General features: G+C 36.0%; 1 protein-coding gene across 1 annotated transcript in view; it reads right to left on the bottom strand.

Annotated features, from left to right (window-relative positions):
* Nucleotides 1-659: 659 nt before the first annotated feature.
* Nucleotides 660-12,008, bottom strand: part of LOC142348372 (uncharacterized) — a 31,411-nt gene continuing 20,062 nt past the window's right edge. The window contains exons 9-12 of the mRNA XM_075399695.1: nt 9,980-10,133; nt 8,099-8,225; nt 4,216-4,329; nt 660-828 (exon numbers count right to left, since the gene is read on the bottom strand). Of these exons, the coding sequence (XP_075255810.1) occupies nt 811-828; nt 4,216-4,329; nt 8,099-8,225; nt 9,980-10,133 (413 nt within the window). The 3' untranslated portion in view covers nt 660-810. The remainder of the gene's footprint in view (nt 829-4,215; nt 4,330-8,098; nt 8,226-9,979; nt 10,134-12,008) is intronic.

The raw sequence follows: 12,008 nt of genomic DNA on the forward strand, positions 1-12,008 counted from the left end.
CAGCCCAAACGAGAAAACTCGATTCTTTATACGGTAACAATAGTTTGTCAAACAATTTCAGATGCAAATTTTGTCTTTCTCCATCTCATGTTATCTATACTTTAGATCATACATTTTTCAACGCAAAACAATCATTAGTTTGATCGCGCTGGTCAACCAGAACAAAACGCTTGTTCACGGAAGTAGAAATGACATCAGTAGACGTAGAAACCCATGAATCTATTTGCTTTTCTTCACTGGGCTGTTCACTCCTTGAGGAATAAAAATTGTCTTCAACTTTTTTTACTTACAACGTGCGGACCGTTTCTCATACGGTTTAGACCGATCCCATTTTTACCTCATCAAATGGAAATTTACTCATTTACCGAAGCTAAAAAATGTCCTTTATACTAACTTTCTCCATGATTTTTTGTCTTTAGCATTTGTTGACACTCATGCCTTAATCGTCTTTCGAATCAAAACTTAGCGTTTTGCAAAGTTCAAAAGTCAATATCAATCATTTTGAAAATCGATCATTCTACATAAGCAAAAGATTTAAACGTCAAGATAATTATGCTTTTTCCTAAAGCCGTTTCAACTGATAAATGAACAAAATCTTGTGCAAAAGAAAGGAATTAATTGACGTAATTTATTTAAAATTGAACAGTATATCAGTAGATTTGTACAATAGCAGTTTGAATATCGTACTTTATTAAACAAATAGATTAAGTTTTTTTACTACTTATCCAACCTTATCCAACCTCAACCAATAGTTCTTTTCTTTTGAACTTAATTTTACTTGTCCTTGTTTGATAAGCGATTTCAGCTTCATTACCATGGATAGACGAGCTGAAACAGTAGAAATAATTACTGACAATAATCGGAAACCCAATGTGTTGATTGAAAAAAGAACCAAGAATATCTGTTTTGTCTTTGAATTTTTGTTCATATTTTTGGCTTCTAAAAACGACCGACAACCCCAAAAAACAACTGTCTTCTGTTTAAAATTGGTTCCATTTTTGCTTCTTCATTTTCTTCTTTGATGCCGCCATGCCAAATCTTGACTACATTTCATTGACAGCAATCTTCTTCCTGTTGGAACTGTAAACCGAGTAAAATCAATCCTGAAATTTTTCTCAAACTTTCCGACATTTTTTTTCAGCTTGTCTATAAACTCTTCATCAACCCCTTTGAACAATTATGCAAACACATTCCTGACTACTTAGCAAAGGAAGCAGGGAGTTATCATAAAATAAGTTACCTAATATTCAAGCTTGTAAAACCTCATTTCTCAGGGCGACAGATTTCCACGTGATTAGAAACTTTGTGTTTCTCTGGCCACAACACTTTTCTTTGTTTTTGGAAGTTTTTAGAGACGCTCAGAAACAAAGGAGCGTCAAATCTTGTCAGCAAAATTGTACTATTTTTCTTGCTTTCTGATTAAATTTTGGTTGGGTACAGTTTGCCAGATGACATCTATAGACGAGAAAAAGTGGAACACAGAATGTTAGTTTTGACTAATCTAAGTTACAAAATTATTCAGGTTTTAATCCTAAAAAACACACATTTGCAATTTGTGACTAAAGTCACCTCTTTTAAAGAAATATTTTTTAGTTCTGATTGATAATTCAGCACAACAAACAAATAAGCGTTTTGCAAGTGATAAGAATTCAAAATTGAATCAACAAACTTCGGCCGCATTTTGACACTAATATGACTATAATTTTCATTTTCGGTAGAAAAAGGAGAAAAAAATTGGATATCCTGCATGGTCATAAACGGTAAACAAAACAATGACGGAGGCCAAATGTCCAAGTATAATGTAGTCAGAGTGCAACTAAAGACTAAGAAAATAATCGTACTAAGAGAATAGTAGGGACAGTTAGAAATCTTGTTTGATACTTTTATGAAATCACAGAGATTTCAACCCGGGCTCCCTCTTGTCCAAACCCCTCCTCACTCGTTTAACCTCTCTCCGTACCCAACTCTAGGTCTAATTTGGTACTGACTCAGAATCCAAATAAGGTCAAATTTTTGTACTGAACTGATTCAGAGCTAAAGCTGAGTGAAAAAATCTGAATTATCTTCTGATACAGAAGAGTAACGAATTTCTCTTCGAATTTTGTTCTGATTCAGAAAAATTCAGAAACCATTTCACACTTGATTCTGAATCAGTACTAAATCATGAAAATTATCTGAATTTGTTCAGAATCGGTACTGATTGACATGGAACCTGAGGTAAGCCCCCTTGAACTGGCTAGCCCCCCCCCCCCCCCACTTTACAACTTCCCCTTCTTGGCTACCCCCCACATGACTACCCCCCTCGACTAACCCCTACCCCAGAAATGAATTCAAACACTTCCCCCCCCCCAAATTTTTTTGTCCCTGTGACCCCTACTTTTTACAAACCCTCCAACCTCCCAAACCCCCTACCTTCCATCCACCCCAGGTAGATCATCCCTCCAACCCCCACCCCACCTCGAATTCGTTGACAGTTGTGTACAATTTGCTTTAATCTGTTGACTGCAAAAGTTAATTTGCACCAATCCAGTACCCGGACCCTAGTCCCATAGTAAATCAGTACTGAAACATTGTATTCCAACTGTTTATCGTCGGCACAGTACCGTATCAGTGTATCCTAAGTCTATTTTGCTACCACATTATGTGCAGTCTGTTCGCATAGATACTTTTTTTTCTGAATATCCTCACGCTAGGGGCACAAACTGACAAGATCCGGGAAAAAATTAAAGAATGCAGTTCCGCACTATTTGCAAATAATTACAAACTACACGTAGACAACGAAATATTAAAAATATTTATGAATTATCCGTTATTCATTGCTTCTGTTTCCTCTTAATCGCTTTTCCCGACGTTTTCATCTTGTTTTCCAGGATCAATTTTTTTTTGTCTTTTCATGTGACATAATATTATCTGGGAAAAATTGTTTTACAGCTATTCACGTCTATTATTGATCATGAATTGTAAACTCAAATGTTTCTTTATTGAGTGATGTATTCGTCCTTCAAACGAAATACTGATCGGAACTGGAAGTAAATGATGACTCAGTACTGAGTCAGAGTCCAAATTGGGTCACATTTTGTACTGAAATGATTCAGTGCTAAATCTGTGACAAATTCTGAATTATCTTCTGATTCAGAAGATTAACGAATTTCTCTTTGAATTTTGTTCTCATTCAGAGAAAATCAGAAACCATTTCACAATTGATTCTTAATCAGTACCAATTCATGAAATTTCTCTGAAATTGTTTAGAATTGGTACTGATACAATTTGCTTTAATCTGTGGACTGCCAAAATTACTATGCACCAATCCAGTACCCGGACGCTAGTCCCATATTAAATCAGTACTGGAACATTGTTTTCCAATTGTATATCGTCGGCCCAGTACTGTATCAGTGTATCCTAAGAGTGTTTTTCTACCTCATTATGTGCAGTCTGTTTGCATAGATACTTTTTTCTGACATTCTGCACGCTAGGGACACAAACGGACAAGAATCGGAAAAAAATTAAAGAACGCAGTTCCGCAAATTTGCAATTATTTACAAACTGCACGTAGACAACGAAGTATTACAAATATTTATGAACTATCCTTTATTCATATTAAATTTCCAAGATTGACCACGGAAATGCTTCTGTTCCCTCTTAATCCGTTTTCCCCGATGTTCCCATCTTTTTTTTCCACCAGTATCAAATATTTTTTTTTCTTTTTTTTTTAAGGTATCACGTAAAATTAACTGGGAAAAATTGTTTAACAGCTATTCACGGCTAATCTTGATCTTGAATTGTAAACTCAAATGTTTCATCATTGAGTAATGAATTCATTCATCAAAATAAATTAAGAGCAGAAAAGGAAGTTAATGATATCACGAAGAAAAAAAATTTGAATTCTACTTTATCTCATTGTCAACGGTTTAGCTTAGGCACCTGTTGGTTTTCAAAAGAAGTTCAACATAAGCAGTAATAAATTTCCTTGCGAAGTTCACTGTCATACTTAGAAAAATTCTTTGAACGTTTTGACACATTATGATGAGGTAGACTTTAGGCGTAGTCCTAAAATGAACATTTTCGATGTTCATTTTCAGTTTTTGTTATAGAGACCAATTGCGTTTCCAGTACGTTACTATGAGAAAAATATACGTTTGATTAGGGACGTAAAACTATGGACTTGAAGCTGATAGTTAAGTTGTTATGATAGACCCGAATTAATTGCTCTCTAACTTTTTTGGTGGATTGTATCTCTGATTTGACTCTGTCCTTCTTGCCCTTCTTTCCCATCCACACCACTCCTTTTCCATATGTAGACTGGACCTTGTCATTCACTCGCAAGTCCACCTGAAAGTGTTCACTTAACCACTCAGGCAATTGTATACATGGTTAGAGCTTGACTCCTTTTGATTATTTGGGCCAGAGATTTGTGAAATGTCAGTTATTTATGGTTTTATAAGGCAGAGGACTTTAGCAGAATTTTTCAATCAATTGACCGGGACTGTTTTTGGGTTTGTATGCCCTTTCATACGTTCAGAACACGGTTTGGATAATAGTGATTTTTCCAATCATTCAGACCTAATTGTGTTCCAGTTTCTAAGAAGCAATGGATCAAAATTTGCCGGGTTGACCTTTCTTGAGAACTAAATCAAATAACCATAAAAGGTTCTGGCCATGCAAAAGTTCCTAATAAATTCTTGATATGGTTGCCAAAGTTTAGATATTTTGTTTCGTTGTTTTGGATTTCTCTACATTGACTTTTATGATTTTACATAGCACCATGAATATGTCTCGGATATCTTTTTTCCAAAATATATAAAGTTTTATTCTTTTTCGTGTGTTGTATTGATGTTTTCCCCAGTGCAATACTTATTTGTTTTAATAATTTTTCTAGTATTGCTGATATTTTTCATGGTGTTGCCAAGCTACCAAAATTTGGCGTTGATATGGTTACCAAGAAAATGTCATGGTGATCAACCCTTGTTTAACGTAGAAAAAAACTCGTTTTAATAGCAAAAGGCGCTAGGTTAATTTGACTCTCAAACTTAGTAATACTTTGAAGAGTCTTAATATTTTTTTCTGGATATTGAAAGATTTCTAATTACCTCATAAGCCGAGAAAGCGTAACTTATTGGCCTTTTGGCTGGTACTTCATAAAATTGTAATAAGATGCAATTACAAAAGTATGAGAAATAGCAGACTTTAAATGCATACAATTTCCAGATTTGCCTGATTGCGGCCAAAAACATACTTTGCTCACAATTTTTTCAAATAAATGGAGACGAAATTTGATTTTTTACACCTTTCAGAATAACTGGACTATGATATTGTTATACCGTAGTATCCCGTCCCCTAGTGTTTTCTACCTTCGAGCAACCTGATCGCAATTTTAAAACTAGTCATTTGAGAAATTAATCTAGCAACTAAAATTTTTTTTGATCGTCTTCTTGAAAAAAAATTGCGGATTTTTGACACCAGAGACAGGTTTTGGTTGATCTTCTATCAAAACTTAATATTATTCAAGCAAAACTTTCTACTGCTTAATTTTCTCAGTACATCTCTACCTGTACATTAAATTGGATTTTTGCATACGTTTCAAATATTTTTTAGCTGAATACATTTTGTGACTAAAAAAATCAGAAGTGTTAGAAGTGTCAGAAGTTGGCAGAGAACTTTTTGCAGTCTTTTGTGCCCATGAAGTAACTTTTATCTAGCAGTCGACATCATTTGTATTAAATAAGTCCCAAAGTTATTAATAGTAGATTTTGCAAATCAAACTTCTAAAACAAGCCAATAAATATAGAAAAATGCTGGATGCGGCGTAAATAATAACATTACCTCGCAGAGGTATACCCAAATCGTGTATGCCCGATGCGTGTATCTCGTGTTCGTTTTTACTATGTTAATACATTGAAAGTGGAACAATATTGTGGAAAATAGGTACTTCAGCAGAAACCGGCAAAACAGAAGGAAAATTAGTAACCCGTGTTCGCAAAGGTGTCCTAATCCTAGCCGAGAAATACAATTACAAACTTTAAAAGCTATTTTTTGCACGGCTTGTACCACGCATCCGCTCCATTTATGTATCAATTTTTCACACGCAATGTAGCTCGATTTCGCATATAATCCGCAATTAAGCCCAATTTATTGCGCTCTGAGAATAAAATTGATTATTAAAGCTTTAATACTACCTTGATATTACTTATCAACGAGTTCCTAGCTGGTTCATTTAATCTTCACCAGAACATAAACATACCGTCATAAAAGTTTTTTATTATTATTTCACGATATTTGAAACGGAAAACATAAATTTTTATTTGTCAGAATAATTTGTCACGTTGAAGCATGACGTACAAGAATGTAAGCATGCTAAAATTTCAAATTGTTTTTTTTTCGTTGTTCTGGTTAGATCTTCGCAAATTTAAAAGGCGGTAATTCAAGTACTGTTTCATTTTCACATGATGAGGAAGTAGTATTTTGTCACAATTTGAACCATTTTTTTATTTTTTAATCGATAATTCAAGCAATTTTGGACACTTTACAATTGTTATTTCGGTTAAATTTACGTTTAGTTTGAAGGTTTGTTCAAAATGACGTAACAAAGTACCTATCCAGACCACTTTTGACAATAAAAACGCCCAGTCAGAACAAAGTCAGTTATGGAACAGATATTGGCGGGTTCAAAATTGTTTACAAAAAGACACACCGCTTAGGCCAAAATCGGATATGAAACGGTTTCAAATTCTAAAAAAACTGAGGCAGACTTAAAAACTTGAAGATCCCAGCTTTTACCACGATATTGTTCATGAGAAGACCGCATTTCAAAAAGGATCACCATAGGGCTTGAAAAAAAGAAATAAGGCTTTTTTTCCATTGACAATTAGGCATTCGTTTTTGTAAGTTGTCATCCCTTTGTTCAATATTCTAACCAGGTCCTCAGTTTGCAATTTTAGAAAAATGTGATGTAAAAATTCTGAAAAGTTCTTGAAAAGCTGCAAAACCATCGGAGACGAATCCTCATTTCTACACTATTAGGGTATAGGCATGTCACGGTCATAAAACGAAGCGTGTTGTACAAGAGATATATAACATATAAATCTAAATTCAAATTCTGCATTATTGTCTAATGTTTCTCAAAAAGCCAATCTTTTTTTTAAGAATATGAGAATGTTATGTGACCCCCAAGGTTCAACGAGTTGTTGAATCGTGCCGATACTAATACTATTGTAGTATCTGCTTTCGATAAGTTTTGTGAAAGGCCAATGAATTTTGAATTGGGGTCAGTCTTCTAAAAGTTGTAATTGAGAAAAACTTTTCAAGGAACGATAAAACGTCATAAACAAGGGAAAAAGAAATTTTCGACTTCGATTCTCAATAGTGATCTCTAATTGGAATGTTTAAGAAGTTTAAGTGATTCAAACAATAGTTTGATATTTTTGTCTTTTTTCAATGTAAATACGATGCAAGCTGCGAAAAACGTATTAGTTTGACAAAGCAGGGTATGATGAAAAGACCATCTATTGTTTTGAAAAAAGTACACTTTTGGAGCAAAATAAAAAAAATGAGGCTTTTGTCTATGAACCAATTTTTCTACTTATTTAATCAAAATCATTCAAGCATTTTTTTAATCTGTTACCTAAGAAGCAATAAAGCTTTTAGAAATTGCTTTAGACATTATTAAAAACTACTTTCCTCAAATCAGCAATCATTGATTCAAGTCTGTTTAAAAGTTTTCTGAGAGCAGTCGAGGACAACATTCAAAACTCGAGGAAGTTTCTCGACCAAATATAGCTTTTGCAACGTAATTATTCAATGCCATGCGCGGGGGAATGTTTCAGAATTTGCGAAGAAACATTTTGAATACATATACGCAGTGCATGAACCCACCACATCCGCCCAATTCCACGCAAGACCTTGGATCTTCCGAGGACCACCGTAACATTTCCAAGATCCTGCTTGATATCCAGGTAACTCGCGTTTTTTTTACTAACAAAAAGTTCCAAAAACGCAGATAAACTGCCGCAAAAAGTTTTAATTGTGATGCAGAAGTGCAAAAAAAACTAATTTAATATAATTCCACTCCAGACACACAACACGTATTTATAGCCATGCTTACTGTTTGGTATTTCCATCCATCTGTATGACCAGGGTGAGATACTTCTATATAAGGAAAGAGTGGCTGTGATCCATCAAGCTTCAGAGCTATATGGTCGCATGCAACATCCAAAGTGTACTCGTCCAGTCTAAAGCAGGAAAAATAAAAACTTTAATTAAATGTTAACGAAACGATAATTAAGGAAATTGCCAGTTAACTTTAAGACAAAATCACAAAAAAAAACAATTCTTGCAGGAATGTGATCAAACAAAAATTTTGGCAGTGCAGGACAAAATTAAATTGGTTTTGAAAAAGAGAGGGTGTAAAATTTGATTCACATTAGCTCTGAAAAGGACCTTGAGACCCCGAAAAAAAAGACCCCGAGAAAATGGTGAGGCGCGACCCAGAAACTCAGCCAACAAAGTAACAAATGACGTCAGGCATTAAAAAACAAATGCGGAGCGTTAGAAATTGGAAAAATAAATCACCCTTTTAATTTGATGGCGCGTTATCAACGGGTCGTAACAGAACCGAGGAAGACGACGAATTGAACAAAGATAAATAATCAGACAAAAATATTCTCAATATCCCTTCGAGGCTATTAAACAGTTAGGACCCGGGGCTCGGTGTCATACTATATCAGTTCTGAATCATAAAAAAAATTTTCTGCCTTTCTGGCTGACCCTTTTTCTAATCATGCCAGGTTTTAGAAGTTAATGAACTTTTTCCAGAGTGACTCATTTGCTCATGCATTAGCAATTCTGATCAATTTCTTAGCATACGTTTATTTTGACTGGTTTTCTACTTGACAAAAGTAACACTCGAACGACTCACGATGAGCATTAGTAATTATAGTCTGGCTTTTTTTCTGTTTACGCGTAAGTACTGTCTAGCTTTATCTGCACATGAATAATAGTTAACCGCATTTGAGTCTTAGAGCATTTCAGCTCGTTTCTGAACCAGCACATTTCAAGAGTAAAAATTTAATTCAGTTTTGAAACATTGCATCTCCAGAATATTTTGAGTTTTTTATGTGCAGTTATTTTTCATTATGATTATTGTGATGTCACTGAGTTGGACCAGGCTAAATTTATCCCATGTAGCCTGAAACTTACTCATTTCCTAAAAATCGGTCTGAGCAGAATACTTTTTTAGATCATAACTGGTAATTACTATGGTAGAACACACACTCACGTACAAGTACCCACGCGGAAGTTCGAATCGCATATAAAACAAACCTTTTTGGCAGGAATTACGCTGAGCAATTTGTTTTTCATGCAGTAAATTTTACTCAAAAATCAAGACTAACCATTTTAAATTGTGACAATAACAAATTGATGCCTATTGGGTGATTCAGCGCTAATTTACTCTGTCACCAACCTCTGGGTACCGCCTAGCTTTCATCTGTACATGCGTAATTAATGCCTTGCCTTCCTCTGCCCATGTAATCGTCAAAAAAAATCTTCCTTTCAAATTTGAAAACTTGCTTTGATCTCGTTAAAGAGACTTTCAAAGAAACATTCGGGAAGTTACAGTGGATGAACAGGCTGTTGCTACTTCGTCACAGAGGACAACCAGGCACAGGTTATTATGCTCAGATGAGATGAAACAGATTTTTGATCTCAATGCCGTCAATCTGTCAAGTGAAGAAAGCCTCAAATACGCTTAGATTTATCTGGTTCAGTGCTGTTCGAAATCTGTTTTCAAGCTTCAGCACTGTTTTGAGACCAAAGTACACTCAGTAGCATCTCACAGAAATTTTCAATATTTTCTGCTTTTACTGGAAAACGTTGTTGGAAAGAACACACAAAGGACGCAATTTGGTTAAGCATTTTTTGGCACTTAATTTCAACGATATCGGGAAATACAAAAAATGCTGTGAAAACCTGTGAAGTTACTCACTCCCCTTTATCCCGTTCATTTTCGTTCTCATTGTCCAGCCATCCAAGTGTACAGGAGTGATCTTCATCATAACCCACTTTGAACAAATAATCACCCGACTTCGAGCCTTGGTCCCCAGGTCCTCTTCCAGTTCGTGTTCTAACTGCAGTAATCACTAAAAAAATTACTCTTCCGGAAAAAAACAAAAATGGTACCCTCAGCGCTTTAGAAGAGAACAAATTCACTGCCCCGAGCCCAATTATCTGAGTGAAATTTTCTGAGGACGATTTATCCAACACAGCACCCCGTATTTCTCGAATTTTTATTCGTTTAAATCTGTTCATTTTCTTAGAAGTGCAAGAAAGAGAATCCAATGCCCATGATGTAATTACCGAGAATAAAATTTTACCAAGAATAATTAAACATTATGTTCAGTCAATATTCCCGCCGATTTTCATCAAATATGCAACAATTACGTCCTGTAGCAGACTTCCACAATTGCTGGAGCTACAAAACAAAAAAAATGGACACAATCTAATCAAAATCTAAAGAGGGCTAATAGTACTTCCGTTTCTTAGTAAAATTAATTGAGAATTTGCCTGTTTTTTCTTCTTATTTAACTCGGCTATATGTTTTGAACACCGACCCCCATTTTAATCACATTTGTCAGCTTGTAGCTCGGTCTAAATAAAAACAGATTCCATATTTTTTAATTTAAACAAAAAATTAAAATCTAATCTTAATATTTGGCTCAATGCTTAAATTAATAGTTTCCTGGCTGTGGTTATAACCCGGGCTGACCATCCAGAGTTTTTCAGTACTGAACCTGAGTATCTCCATATTATCTTGCAAAACCAATACTGAAACAGCTTATTTACATCAAAAAAGTTGGTCATTATGCCCAGAAAAAAAACAGAACAACTATTCAGACTGTTCAGAGTAATTTCAGAGTAAAAACAGCGCATTGAAATTTTCGAAAATATTGAAATATGGTGAGCATGTCAGAAAAGCATGCAAAATTCATGCAGAATGCATGCATTTCGCTGTAACGACACGTTACCAGTTAAAACAGCTACATACGTACTACATACGCACTACATACCGTGTGCATACTGCTACTTTCACTGATACTGGATATTTCGGGATCCGTCTGGGGCGCGTTCGGGGTGCGTTCGGGGAGCGTTCGGGGTGCGTTCGGGGAGCATTCGGGGTGCGTTCGCAACCAGAGCAGGTATATTCTCAACCTTCCGGGTCACTTTACAGGTGTACTTACGATGTCCCGGATAACTTTACAGGTGGATTTACGATGTCCTGGGTCACTTTACAGGTGTATTCACGATATCCCGGGTCACTTTACAGGTGTATTCACGATTTCCCTGGTCACTTTTGCACACTCAATCGGCGAGGTGTATTCACGATGTCCCGGGTCACTTTACAGGTGGATTTACGATGTCCTGGGTCACTTTACAGGTGTATTCACGATATCCCGGGTCACTTTACAGGTGTATTCACGATTTCCCTGGTCACTTTTGCACACTCAATCGGCGAGGTGTATTCACGATGTCCCGGGTCACTTTACAGGTGGATTTACGATGTCCTGGGTCACTTTACAGGTGTATTCACGATATCCCGGGTCACTTTACAGGTGTATTCACGATTTCCCGGGTCACTTTTGCACACTCAATCGGCGAGGTGTATTCACGATGTCCCGGGTCACTTTACACGTGTATTCACGATGTCCCGGGTCACTTTACAGGTGTGCTTACGATATCTCGGGTCACTTAAAAAGGTGTGTTCAAAGGGGGTGAAGTCGTGGGGGTGAATTAATTGTAGTGGGGGTTGTGGGGATGAAATAAGGTAGGGGGGGGGTGAATTAAGGTGGGGGGAGTGGTGAAGTGCCCAGAATGGACAAGGGACAAGGTCAATCCTAACTTGTTACCCAATCAATCTTAAATCTGTGATTAATATCCGCTTTCATCTTCTCAGTCGACTTTTGTAGCGCTCCTATTTTTCTTTTTTTTTCAGTGAACGAGTATTTTTTTCGCTTTAA

Source organism: Convolutriloba macropyga, chromosome 10 (assembly GCF_964194025.1).
Source record: "Convolutriloba macropyga chromosome 10, txConMacr16.3, whole genome shotgun sequence".
Taxonomy (NCBI): Eukaryota; Metazoa; Xenacoelomorpha; order Acoela; family Convolutidae; genus Convolutriloba; species Convolutriloba macropyga.